The 14,479-nt window shown below is 39.2% G+C and overlaps 1 protein-coding gene across 2 annotated transcripts in view; it reads left to right on the forward strand.

Annotated features, from left to right (window-relative positions):
• The window catches only part of CHRM2 (cholinergic receptor muscarinic 2), a 357,636-nt gene extending 343,276 nt beyond the window's left edge, over window positions 1–14,360 (forward strand). Inside the window, exons 3-4 of one of the 2 annotated variants that reach the window (XM_073899252.1) lie at window positions 12,269–13,712; window positions 14,113–14,360. In XM_073899252.1, coding sequence (XP_073755353.1) covers window positions 12,316–13,712; window positions 14,113–14,353 — 1,638 coding nt within the window. In that variant the 5' untranslated portion in view covers window positions 12,269–12,315 and the 3' untranslated portion in view covers window positions 14,354–14,360. Of the gene's footprint in view, window positions 1–12,268 lie in introns of both variants that reach the window. The other variant, XM_073899253.1, reaches the window with a different exon arrangement.
• Window positions 14,361–14,479: the final 119 nt, after the last annotated feature.

The following is a 14,479-nucleotide window of genomic DNA, read 5'->3' on the forward strand; positions in this document are numbered from 1 at the left end:
CCCTTAGACAGGGCTGTTTCACTGCGGATTTTCTGTTTTATGCACAGTCATTAGTTATTTTAATAACAATACCAAAAAGAAAAAAAAAGTAGCAAAGTGGGTCAGGCTGTCACCTTTCAGCTTTACACTGGGCTTTGAAAGCAGCCAAACAAGGAAAGAGCCAGAGGCAGGCTGCTCACAAGTTACATTCCTAAATGCAGACACAGAGCTGAGGATGTTTTAACATGAAGAACAGAGACGAAGAGGCAGCTGACAAATGAGCCTGTTCTTAACACTTTGGCTAAGTGTTCCCATTCCAATAGCCATACAGAAACCAGAGTGAAGACTGACTGAAAGATGCATAGACCTCATATCTAGGTTCAGGATGAGAATAGCCCCCGGGGCATGCTGGAGAGGGCCTGCTTGCGTGGCAGCCTGTAGTGAGCCCTCTGATCCCCAAAAGACTGTCCGAAGAGTAGGTCCAAATCCCTTGTCCTGCTATGGCAGGTCAGGCCTAACCTCCGCATGACCCCTGGATTCTAAGATGATGAGGCCACGTCTCTTGTCTGTGGAATAATATTTCCAGATAAAGGTTACATAGTTACCATATCATAAATAAAGTTAAGTGTCTTACTTCTAGCCAGTCATGGCAGAAAAGGAATATGACATTAGAGATTAGGAAATTGACCTCTTCTGGGGGTTACATTAGTTTCAGGTACACAGCCAAGTGACTCACAGGTTTCTACATGATCCTGTGCTCACTGCGAGTATAGCTACCCTCTCTCTGTCAGCATATAATACTGTAAAGTGTCAGTGCCTGTATTCCTTATGTACAACAGCAATTTTAAATGGAGGTTTACTTGTCTTTGACCGTGTGACCTTTCAGTTAGGAACAGAATCAGTCACTAACTCTTAGACTGATCTTCCTTGAAGTTTAGATCAAAGATTCTTACCATCTTGGCGTTAAGAATCAGGATACCATTGGGACACCTGAGTGGCTCAGTCGGTTAAGCGTCTGCTTTCGGCTCAGGTCAGGAGCCTGGGGTCCTGGGATCGAGTCCCACATCAGGCTCCGTGCTGAGTGTGGAGTCTGCTTGAGATTCTCTCTCCCCCTCTCCCTCTGTCCCTCTCCACCTCCCATGCTTTCTCTCTCAAAAAAGAACCTCACATTAAATGATAATGAACTTAATAATCCTGACTACTTAATAAGCACCTGCTGGGGGCCTTGTGTATTATATGTATTTTAAAAAAATTCTGAATAGTAAATTTTATTTTCCACCTCTCTCAGATGTGGAAGGGGAGTCAACAGATTTAACTTGACGTAACTAGAAAGTAGCAGAGATAGGTTTTGGTCTCAGGTTTAACACCAAAGCGTTATCTACTGTATCCAGAGAGCCATCCTGGTTATCTGTGGATAACTCATACAGAGAGAAAAGCTAGACCACGCTTACAGGGCAAGGAGGCCAGCCTTTCTGCTTGTATGTCTCTTAGAAGGGTCTCTAGGCTGGTGGGCCTTTGCTGCTGTCTTCCTCAAGGGGAAGTGACATTCATGAAAGAATTTCCCTAGACTTAGATCTTCTTAAGAGCAGAGACATTTTTCTTTCTTTTCTTCCTCAATGTGTCATTATCCCTTCTGCATGAGCTAACACTCTTGGCACACACTTGCACCCACAGTGGTTAGGTGAGGGAGTCCAGGGAAAATTCTCTCAGCTTTCTATTTCCTTTCATTTTGAGTTGTTTGGGGGATTAATTAACCACAGAATTCTACTCTAACATGTTCTCTTCGAGGTCCAGCTGTGTATAAAGTCCTGCCCCGAGAGAACACAGACTAAAACTGCTTTGCTTTGCAGACTAAAACTACGATTGTACTTGAAGGAAAAACCTACCACCCAGCAGATTTGTGCACAAGCCCCCATCCATGCATAGCCTGTCTATCTGACCCTCTCCCCTTCTCATGCGTTGTTCAGGTACAGACATGGTATTTAAATATCTCAATAATGTGAACTGCTTGAAGTTTAGCTACTTTTTCTTAGATGACAAGGTGGAACACGTAAACTATGCTGGGGATATTTACTAACCAAGACACTGTGATTTGAGAAAGGAAGTGTCATTGTCATGGCTCTCACGCTGGGTGCAGTCAACAGGGAGCCTGCCTCCTGGGGAAAGAGAAAGAACAGGGCTGGCAAATCCAAGCTTAGCCTGAATGAGAGCTCTGATTTTCCAAAGTGTTGAAGAGTCGGAAGGGGTGGGGGAGTGGGTGCTTAAATATGGAAATAGGCTTGAGCTAATGGTGCCTGGAGTGGGGAGGGGCGGGTAGAGGAAGAGAGTAACTAACTACACTACAGACATTGAGTATGGCGCAGTTCCCGTGGCTACCACCAGGAAAGCGGTTTCCTTGCAAGCAGGTAGAAGGATTGACTGTCCTGATTTACCACATAAAACTTGATTCTCTCCGACCAACTTGCTTGAACTCTAAATTAGTGCTTTAGATACAAAAATCTCTGCTGAGTTGGTGCAGCTTTTTGTGTGTCCCCATCTCATTGCCATTAAATCATTTAGTAAAGACTTGAATCTTCTCTGTGCTCTCATTTCTCACGTTTTCATGGGATAACACGGTGGTCATTTTGCTCCGTTCTAGAAATAGGCTGCAATCAGACTCCGAGGAAACAATCATTTTGTCTTTCGACTGGAAACAATTAAAACGGTTGCCGCGCATTACTCTCTACACTTCATTACTATTTTATTTTTATAGCGTCACAGAGTCTGATGTGAGTCACAGGCATATGAGGCCTGTGTCATTTCTGTCACTGAAAAGCTGAAGAACCCAGATTTACCCTTATGAAGGTGAATTCATTTCTTGGGACTCCGTACCTACCTACATTCTGGGTGTTGCTACCAGAAGAATGATTCTATCTGTTAAGCTTACGCTTACGGGTATATTTATTTAAAGAGGAAAATTGTGTCTATAAAACGCAGGACACTTTATTTTTCATATGTGTATTTTTATGAAAAGAGCCACACACGCATTGATTTTTTTCCTTTTTGCCCTTAAACAATATAACGTTAAGTAGAGACATGTTTACAATAAATATAGATTCCTAAGTATGACCAAGTGTCTTTTTCTCTACTTGCCTGTTATAAGATGTGTCATTTAAATTTGCATTTTTTTTTGTACTCAGAAGAGAAATTAACTTCTGTGTGTGCCTCCTAATCTTTCCACAATTTCTGGTCCCATTAATTCTTAGCTATCTGAATCTACTCTTCAGAGGAAAAACATTAACTTACAACCCTTTTAGATTCTCCCTGACCCTAAACTGATTCTTCTCTTTTCAAAACTGTCCTTGACCTACTATCCAAAGTTCCATGTTGCCTTGTGTTCTGTCTCAGCTTTTAGTGGAAGGCACGTGCGCCGTTGAAAAGGATCCAAAGGAATGCATTGTTTGCAATTGCTCAGCTTCTCTGGAACAACAGCTTTCATTCTAGAATTTTCTGTCAGAGTCATAACAAGCCTCAACTCCTCTGCAAATTTGATTCACATGTTTAATTCAAAGCAATGAATTAACTAATTTAGAGTTATTAAACCAGCAGCCTGCTGACTTTAGGGAGAAAAAAAAAACAGAACAAAATTTTTAAAAAGCCGACTATACAAATTTCCAACTTCTCAAGACGATGAGAAAGACACAGACATCAACTCAAATACAGCTGCCTAATCATAAACAACTTTCAGTAGCTCTCTGAGGGTTGCTTCCATATTCCTTTCACTCTCCTTGTCAGGGCATAATAACCTTTAGACGGGGGGCTTTCTCTAGCTTTGCAGCTGTTGGCCCTACAGCACACTGTTGGGTCAGCACCATGTAGGAGATTGCGTTCGTCATCAATACTGAATTCGGTCAGATTCCTAGGGTGCTCCAGTGCTTCCTCAGATGGAATTTCATTTTGAAAAGTCAAAAGAATGGTTTATTCCATAGTGTGTTTCGTTTAGAGTTGCCCAGACCTCTTTTTCTTTTTGGCAGGAGGTACATCGTGTGGAAAAAATAACTAAAATGCACCACGGACACAAAGGCAAGGACTAGGGTACTCGTTCAACCACTGTAAGGTCTCTTTCCCTCTTAGTCATGACATATTTCTAGAGCAAGTGTTGTTTAGGATGTGTTTTAAGAACGGAAAAGATAGTTTGGCGAACAGGGAGTGGAAGTCTGTCCAGCATCACTAAGAATAGTAGGTTTGACAGGCAGCCAAAATTGTGAACATGTGTACATTGTCATAAGGGCTTGAAAGTTCTTTAAGGTTTTTACATTGGAAAAATTCATGAATTCTCTTGTATTTGTACTGATGTGGGGATCAGATTGCTGTTTCTGCTACTTTCACTCTTTTTCTACCCTTTGCTTTTACATTTTTTCTTTTTTTTTTCACAAAAGTACAACTCACATATAGTGAAGTGCACAAACCTTAAGGATTTGATAGCTTGATAAATGCAATTTGCTTTAAGTGGTGGTCTTTTTTCAGATATTTTACATCATGCATATCCAGTGAAATCTGACGTTCTGTGCTGAACTTTTCTAAATGAGAACAATTCTACACATTGCTTCCAAAATACTTTTGACATATCCTTTGAGATAGAATTAAAAACCCAGAGTAGGTGAGTTCACGGCTAAGTCTTACTCTGTGTCTCAGAACCTACAGTTTGACAGGCTCAGTGCCCTGGAGTGAACACCCCCCATGAGCTTTTCTGAGAAACTTAATATAAGTGCAGAATCTTGAGAACATATATAAATACATATTTATATATGTTATATTTATATTACATATATTATATAACATATATTTATTATAATATATTTATATGTATATATATTTATATATGTATTATAATATATAAATGTCACGCACAAAAAACAGCGATGGGAAGAAGAAAAAGAGAGGAACGATAGATCTACTAGGAAAGGTATCCAGGAAGCCTTCTGATTTTTTCACCCCAATCTGACCAACCTTCCTGCATAGATTCTGAGTCTTGACATTTACCATTATATTGGCCCAGGGTGGCTTCCGGTGGCTGGAAACCCCATCAGTAATTTGTGTCTCCCTGAGAGTATAAGCTCCTTCTGGACAAGAATGTGTTCAATTTTGTTTGGTCATTCATTCCTCCTTCACTTCCATCCTCTGAAGCCCTTGAAGGCAGATGCAGATCTGTTCACAACAGAAATTTAATGTGGTGTTTTAGAATGCTAAAAAAAGAACAGAGCTAACCCCAGTTTGGAGCAGGGCCCCTGTTGCTCCAGTGGCCCCCACCCCACATAGTGAAATTCAGGAGTCATGAAAAAATCTCTCGGTATGTGTACTCCCTTCATAATGTGTCCTTTGGCTAAAGGGAAGCCTGATTCAAATAAGAAAAAAAGCAGAAATTTACTTCCATTTCTGCCTGATGTTGTCAAAGTACCAGAGGGTGGAATGTCAGTATTCAGCTATCAGAGCTGCACTGTCCGCCGAGCCCCAGGCCAGAACTCTCCCTTGCTTGTAAGTAAAATTGAAAGACATTCAAGATTTGTAGGGGTCATCATAATATAAGCAAACCTGTTCTCTACTCCATTGGTATCAAAATTGAAACTTTCTACAAAGAAGGGGACTTTGTTGCTCAGACTTCCTTAAAATCTCTCCCGATTTCTGTTGCCTTTCTTTCTTTTTCTCTCCGCCACCATTCATGGTAGGCATGATGGATCATTGATGTAGGAACAATCCCAAAGCCTATGCTATTTATAAACTAGTGGGATTAATTGAATGTGTAAAAGATCTAGAACAAAGGCTCTATGCCCCAGTGGTCATCTCTCCGATGTCAGGGTAATTTTTATAGTTAATACCTCATTCATCAGATTATTATACAATATATTTATTTTTAAATATATAAATTAAAAACAAATAAGCTCCATTTGCTTTCTAACTGGTGATAACACAGGGTAAACTGACGACATCTCATTCTTCAGGCAGAGAGGAGATGATGGGAATGTCTCCACTAGCTCCTCAGTAGTAGGTAGTCTTCCTAATGAGAGTCTAAGGTTTCTCTAGAACACTATATTGTTTCATCCTTACAGTTTTCATGTTTTCTGTAATAGCAGTATTTTGTGCTGAAAGCTACATAACTCTGCATAATATTATTGAAGTAAACTTTTAATTATCTTAGAATAGACTGCGTGTTTAGCCCTTATACATACTATTTAAAAAGCTGCCATGGGCCTTATTGCTTTATCCATTGAAGGACATTCAGGCAACCCTGGTGAGGCTCATGATTTTATCCCTCGTGTCTGCTCAACAGTTAGGCTGCGTCTCAGAGCTCAGTGTGAAAGACATGGACAGAGAACACTCAGAACACCCTGCCATTTTTGGTAATGTGTTCAAATAGCAGCAGAAATTAGAAATCTATAAAAAGTAGTATACACCAAGATTACATTTGAAAAACAAAAGTTAAATAAATATAAACAATTACAAAGTCAACTTCATGTGACTTCCTCTTGATTTCTTGTTCCGAAATTTTGTTGTATAACTATATATCTTCTCTCTGGATTCTAGTTATCAAACATGGACCTCTGTTTTTTTTCTGACTTTTCTTATTCTTCTAGAAAACTTTTTTTTTTTTTTTAATTCAAGTTTCCTGTCATGGGTGACATAGTGGAGTCAGATACCTAAATTTGAACCATGGCCTCAGTACTTGCCAGCTCTCTAATTGTCATCTATAAAACTGGAAAAGACGATAATTCTTTACAGGTTATTGTGATAATTAAATAAAATAACATGCAGAAAATTCTAACACCTAGGTTAGAACTCATGTGTTGATAAATTTATGATTAGCTGATTATATTGTGGTTGCATCTATGAAGATATCATTATATATCAAGCATGCTGCCTGGCTTAGGCAGAGTGTGGGGAAAATCCCATTTTTTTAATTTAATTTCCATTGTGTATCTAAATACATATCAGAATTTATTTTTTAAATCAATTTAATTAGCATTCTTTCTGTAACTTCATAAAAAATGTTACTGAACTTCTTTGTGTAGAACTTCTATATAATTGATATGAATTCTTCAGGGAGAGGTTACATATTAATTCACATGGTGACGTATTTTTACGGTGATTGCTTTTAGGAAAATGTTTTAAATCTTAAATGTTATGCATTTACATAATCAGGAACCTTACTTACTAATCTGTATCTTACTATGAACAGCTCTTGCCCAAAGTCACAGTTTTAGCCTGGACACGATGATCCTCCTTTGTCTAAACCAAGGACCTAACTTGAATTTGGGGTAAAAGGCTTAGTCATGGCAGGTTAGAGGAATAAATATTTGGGGCACACATTTGCTGCCAAGTAAGATTGCTCCTCAGACAAACAATAAATATTTGTAGCAGAATCTAGAGTCAGGCACTCGGGGTTTGAATCTCAAATAATTTAATTCTTTGATCTTTTGTTCAGGAGTTGCTGTGAAGAGTAACGTGCTCAATACCTATTAATTATTGTCAATATATTGTCATAGATGATTTAATATTATTGATAACTTAATATCATGGATAAAGATAATTTAGTATTACCATTCCCACTACATCTCTTCACTCTTAGTCTACTTCACCCACACACACACAGTTTCCTGTTAACTATTAAGAAAAGTGATTAATTCATACCCACTTAACAAATTAAATATTAATGGCACTTACTTAAGGTTAACATTTATAGATCATGGTTCAGAGACATTATCTCACTTTGAACTTTCCCACAGCTCCAGAAGAAAAATGGGGTTATTATTATTCTTGTTTGAGAAAAAAAAGAAAATTAAGGTTCATGGACGTTTAGTGACATGATCAGACTCTCACAGCTAATAATTAAGAGCAGAGATTAGCACTCGGAACTTTGCAAGGATGATATTAAACCATGATGCATTCCTTGCTGCTATGTATAGAAACTCAAGTAGTAAAGAAACTAAGGCCCGAAAAATGTTTTTCTCATAAGTTTCCATAATAGTCTCAAAACTTAGTCATATGCTAACATTGTAAAACACCAAATGGGTTGTCAAACACGTGCCGTATTCAGATACTGAATCCTGAAGGTCATCTATTGAATCCTGAAGGTCATCTTCATTGTTTACTCTGTTGTGATTGTTGTGATTATGTTATTTCATCACTGATGTCACAGTTTTTGCTTTAATAAAACCCTACGACGCCACACCAGAAGCAAAAACTTTTTCAGTATGTAAACAGCAGAGGTGGGAAGAGGGTGATGAAAAGATGCTGTTTTCTTTAATAGAAGAGCTGCAGGGCCTTCCATACCTTGTTCATTACGTGGGGAGACAGGAACGCCATCCCTCAAACATTTGTGCTTGCCTCTGAGTGAAATGTTTTCCATTTTTACATATGGCCTTAGTATAAACGAGCAAATATTAGAACTCTAAGAATTTAGAGGAGATTGATAGCAACGAAGTATATTATTATATAAATTTGCTATGTTCTACCTGGGTAAGAACTCCAGGTCCCCGAGATAGAATGTAGCTTAGCTAGCAACCTTTGGGTATAGTTCACCATTATACAAATGCTTAACAGTTTCACATGGATAAAGTATAATTCTCAAGTGGAGACGGGAAACAGAGAAAGAGTATCCAACTCAAAGGTAGAGTTTAAAATGAACATTTTAATGTTCATTTTAGTGGCAGACTTTTCGCTCAGTAGCCTTGAAACGGAGAGTGATCACTTCAGCCTCTTTTGTGGCTTCAGCTTCTGTCTTCAGATCAAGGCGGTGATAGGATGTGTTTACATTTTAGAATTGTTAATATAAGATGAGATAACAAAAGTTTGAGTGTCCAAAGACTGGATTTTCTTTTAGCTTTTTGGATTCTTTGTTTTGGGGTTTTTTGTTTGTTTGTTTTTTAGCTGAAATGTAATGCATGTTCATTGTAAACAAGAAGAGGGGAAAAGGAGGAAGGAGGAAAACAAACTAGCAAATAAATAGAATCATACATCACTATATTAGTGTGATGTTTTAGAATAATAATAGGTATTATTCTTAGCACAAGCAATGGCAAAGGCCAGACGACTATGGACAAATCACTTACTCTTACCCTTTCTTAATCCACAAAACAAGAGATCAAACTAGTTTATTTTTTGACAAAATGTCATATTCATACATTATTCTCCAGAGGAAGTCACCAGAAGGCTTTTAAAATGAAAATAAATATAGTCCTACATTTTATTAAAATGAATGTGAAGAATGAAGTGTCAAACCAGACATTCAGAAAGTAAATGTTTGGTGTTTTTCAATCAAAATTTATTAAAATGAACAATTTGTGAAACATAAATATAACTCAATTAAAAAACTGTCAGTGAATTTAACGAATTGTAAGCTTGCTTACAAAAGCAAGCTTATAAGCAAGTCAGGATTCTGTCTTACAGTTACCTTAGCTAATAAGGAATCATTGGAATCAATGATTGGATTAGTGAAATTGCTTTGTTCAAATAAATTTCATGAATAAACAGCTGTGTGAATCATGACCCCAAAAAAAGTGCTGTTAAAGAAAAACATTATTGGAAAAATTCCCCTGGGTAAGTAGAGATTGAATTAATAATACTAATTGTTAATCTTGTTTTGATTCGATAAACATTTTTGAGCACCAGTTACATTTGAGGCAGGAAGCTGGATGGTAGAGCTAGGAAGACTCAGAAGCCAAAATTCACTGCTTTTCCAGTGGAAGAGGAAAAAAATCCTAGATAGGTGTATCAATCAGTGTCCCAGGGGTCAAGGTATGAACAGAGGATCTATAGACGTGGAAACCTAAGGCCTACTAACTACAGTAGTCCTCCCTTATCTGCTGGGGGATACGTTTCTTTTTTTTTTGTAAAGATCTGATTTATTTATTTGTTAGAGAGAGAGAGCATGGGCAAGAGAGAGTGAGCGAGAGAGAGTGAGCAAGGGTACAAGCAGGGGGAGCTGCAGGCAGAGGGAGAAGCAGGCTCCCTGCTGAGCAAGGAGCCTGATGCGGGACTCGATCCCAGGGCACTGGGATCATGACCTGAGCCGAAGGCAGATGCTTAACCGACTAAGCCACCCAGGCGTCCCTGGCGGATACGTTTCAAGATCTCCAGTGGATGCCTATTGTGTTACGCGTTAATAAAACCAAACTCTTCATAATACCCAGTGAGGAACAGAATATTGAAGAAAGTGTTTCCTCCTAAATGTAATACACAAGAGACACTAGGAATGTTTATGTGATGGGTGAGGACCAAGACCAGAGAAATAGGCTGTGGTATACGAGGTGGGGTTGAGACATAAGGAACCAAATTTTAAAAGAGATAACACAGGAGAGGTTTTAGAAATGTTTCCTAACATGGCTTACAGTTCTGAATCCGGAGGTCTGGGGTGAGCCTGGAAATCTGCATTTGTTTAATTATAAATGGATATATTCATAATGGACGCATTGGGCGGTATTCTGAAGCATCTGATGTCAAAAGTAAATGACACTTTGTAAGACCCTTTTTCTCTGCGCGGTAACTGACACCTCATGTATGATTTTGGAAGGCAAAATGGTAAGTTGCACTTCATTAACATCATTTCCTTGAGTAAACTCTTCAGTGTTTCCTCAAGACCTACAGATTTGTATCATATTTGTAATCACCTTTCTGCTTAAGTAGAACTCTATTCTATAATATTATGAGTCTTGCTTTGATCATATCATCTTCTAACTGTAATTTTCCACAACAATGCCAGAACACATGTATCTGCTTCTTTGTTTTAACAGCTGCATACTATCCCATAGTAAGAGTATTCCATAATATATTTAACTAATCCTCTGTTGGTGAGTCGTTTTAATATTTCTAGGGTGTTTTTTTTTTTTTTTGCTATAACATTTCTGAATGAACATCCCTGAGTAGACCTCTGTGCACATTTGTAACTATAGCTGAAATAGAACTTCCTATATGCAGTCTGTCACCCGACTTGGGCGATATTGTCTGAAAAATGATAATTATGTTTTTATTGAAACTCAGCAGGGTTTGGCAGCAGAGAGGACACTCAAGTTTCATAAATGCTTCTTTGGCAACCCATGGCTGCCACCAGAGCACATAGATCTCCCATGCAGGGATCTTGTCTTAATCATCACTGAATACCCAGCCTATAGCAAATGCCTAATACAGAGAAGTTGCTCAGTAGGTATGTGAGGACAAAGTGAATGAGTAAATTCTCGAGCAAACTGAGGTTTGTTCATAGTCTTATCTCTGTGATTGACTCGATATGTGACCTTATATAAATTACTGACTCTTTCTGGGCTTCAGTTCCTTCTTCTGACAAACAAATATAAATCCTAGCCTGACTGCATCAGTTTGGCAGGAAGAACAGTAGAATAATAAATTTGGTAGTGACTTGAAAAGTAAAACATTCAGAAAATTCACATAATCATTGTCAATATGCATTTAATAAATAACTTCTTTTGCAGGGCATAGAATATTGGAAATGCTAGCTATATGATGCTAACTCTTAAGTGTAAAATGGAGATCAGAGGAAAAAAATAGTCTTTGGGGGAAGGGTATTGGCTAATGAATTATTATTATCTTTGTTAGTATCGATATCAGTATCATTATGAAAAAGGCTTAAAGCTTCCAAGTGGAAAGGTGCTATTGACTATAAAAGTCACATACTCAATATTTTAAGTTTTATGCTTTCTTCCTCCCATCGGCTTATTAATTTTTATGTACATACTAGAAACCTCTTGATGCTTTGGAAAGTCTTAGGTGTAACTTTAGTTCATTCAGTTTAATTCATCAATAGTATACTCAGGGGCGCCTGGGTAACTCAGTTAAACACCCAACTCTTGATTTCCGCTTGAGCTCAGGGTCATGAGATCGAGCTCCACATCAGGCTTTGCGCTCAACCCAGGGTCTGCTTGAGATTCTCTCTCTTCTCTTCCTCTGCCCTTCTCCCCCCCACTCATGTTCTCTCTAAATAAATAAATAAAATCTTTAAAAAACTTTAAAAACTAGTATACTCAGTTAAATTGACTGATACACAGATAATCATATCTAGATATGGACATATTCAAAATATTATCAGATTTCAAATACACTGCCAGCCTGAAAGGATTTTTTGAACCCTCCAGTTAATGTCTTTGTCTTTTATGTGGGGAATCGGGGCAGATAGGCACAATAAACATAGAGGGGAAGGAATGAATATTTTGGAGAAAAAACTGTGGTTCAAAAGGAAGAAAGCTGATATATCTTAACGCAATGGTTATATTATATTTGTTAATTTTATTCTGTTTCCCTGCAGGTTTGAATGTGTATTTGGCTACTTGGCTACTGATTAGAGAACACAAAATGAATAACTCAACAAACTCCTCTAACAGTGGCCTGGCTCTGACCAGTCCTTATAAGACATTTGAAGTGGTGTTTATTGTCCTTGTGGCTGGATCCCTCAGTTTGGTGACCATCATTGGGAACATTCTGGTCATGGTCTCCATTAAAGTCAACCGCCACCTCCAGACCGTCAACAATTACTTTTTGTTCAGCTTGGCCTGTGCTGACCTCATCATTGGTGTTTTCTCCATGAACTTGTACACCCTCTACACTGTGATTGGCTACTGGCCTTTGGGACCTGTGGTATGTGACCTTTGGCTCGCCCTGGACTATGTGGTCAGCAATGCATCAGTGATGAATCTGCTCATTATCAGCTTTGACAGGTACTTCTGTGTCACAAAACCGCTCACCTACCCAGTCAAGCGGACCACGAAAATGGCAGGTATGATGATTGCAGCTGCCTGGGTCCTCTCCTTTATCCTCTGGGCCCCGGCCATTCTCTTCTGGCAGTTCATCGTAGGGGTGAGGACTGTGGAGGATGGGGAATGCTACATTCAGTTTTTCTCCAACGCTGCTGTCACCTTCGGTACTGCCATTGCAGCCTTCTATTTGCCTGTGATCATCATGACCGTGTTATACTGGCACATATCCCGAGCCAGCAAGAGCAGGATAAAGAAGGACAAGAAGGAGCCTGTGGCCAACCAAGACCCAGTTTCTCCCAGTCTGGTACAAGGCCGGATAGTGAAGCCAAACAACAACAACATGGCCGGCAGTGACGATGGCCTGGAGCACAACAAAATCCAGAATGGCAAAGCCCCCAGGGATGCGGTGACCGAAAACTGTGTCCAGGGAGAGGAGAAAGAGAGCTCCAACGATTCCACCTCAGTCAGTGCCGTCGCCTCTAACATGAGAGATGATGAAGTCACCCAGGATGAGAACACAGTGTCCACTTCCCTGGGCCATTCCAAAGATGAGAACTCTAAGCAAACATGCATCAGAATTGTCACCAAGACCCAAAAAGGTGACTCATGTACCCCAACTAATACCACCGTGGAGCTCGTTGGTTCTGCAGGTCAGAACGGAGATGAAAAGCAGAGTATTGTAGCTCGCAAGATTGTGAAGATGACGAAGCAGCCCGCCAAAAAGAAGCCTCCTCCCTCCCGGGAGAAGAAAGTGACCAGGACAATCTTGGCTATTCTGTTGGCTTTCATCATCACTTGGGCCCCATACAATGTCATGGTGCTCATTAACACCTTCTGTGCACCCTGCATCCCCAACACAGTGTGGACAATTGGTTATTGGCTCTGCTACATCAACAGCACGATCAACCCCGCGTGCTATGCACTTTGTAACGCCACCTTCAAGAAGACCTTTAAACATCTTCTCATGTGCCATTATAAGAACATAGGCGCTACGAGGTAAAACATCTTTGTAGAGAAGGCAGGTGGTGAGGGGAGCTTGGGAAAAAGAAAAGGGATAAAAGAGCTCCCAGTTTTAAAAAATCTCTGCCATTGCACTTTATAGTCTTATTATGGAATGTGCAATTAAGGAGCCTAACAGTGACACTTTTGTCACGCCGATGCTCCGGTTTGAGAAACCTGCACCTTATAAACCCTGTCAGTTTAGGAGCAATGAGACCCTGAAAAAGACATGTTGGAGTAGTGGATTGAAGGGACAATCTACGCTTTCTTGTACTCTCTTGAAGAAGGGCTTCTGAATCTACAATTTTATCTCTGCACAAGAAGAATAACCTCGCTCCTTTTTTTCCCTTTTTTTTTTTTTGTTGTTGTTGTTGTTGTTCCTGTGTGTCCATACAAGGATGAAATGCCACGGTTACAAGCTAACATGGAGACTTAAACATAAGGAAATAGACATCACACAATGGAGAAGTGAAGAAAGAGAATCAAAACAGGATGTAGAAATGGGCTCCAGAGTGTTAAGCATATATTATTCTTTTGTTACAGTTTTATTTGGAGAATTGCAACATAATAAATGCTCTTTCCCCTTTACCTTTCCCTTTTCCCACCATCAAAAGAAAGCAAACAAACAAAAACCCTAACTAGATCAGATCGTTATTTTTCTCATTATACCATCGGCTTTTGTACTTCCCTGTTGTACATTGTGTAAGGGCAAAAATCTGCAGGATTTCCAGTAAATACAACCAGACACAGCCTTGAAAGTGGGC

Source organism: Callorhinus ursinus, unplaced genomic scaffold (genome assembly GCF_003265705.2).
Source record: "Callorhinus ursinus isolate GAN/ISIS: 27379988/994484 unplaced genomic scaffold, GSC_fseal_2.0 scaffold12, whole genome shotgun sequence".
Taxonomy (NCBI): domain Eukaryota; kingdom Metazoa; phylum Chordata; class Mammalia; order Carnivora; family Otariidae; genus Callorhinus; species Callorhinus ursinus.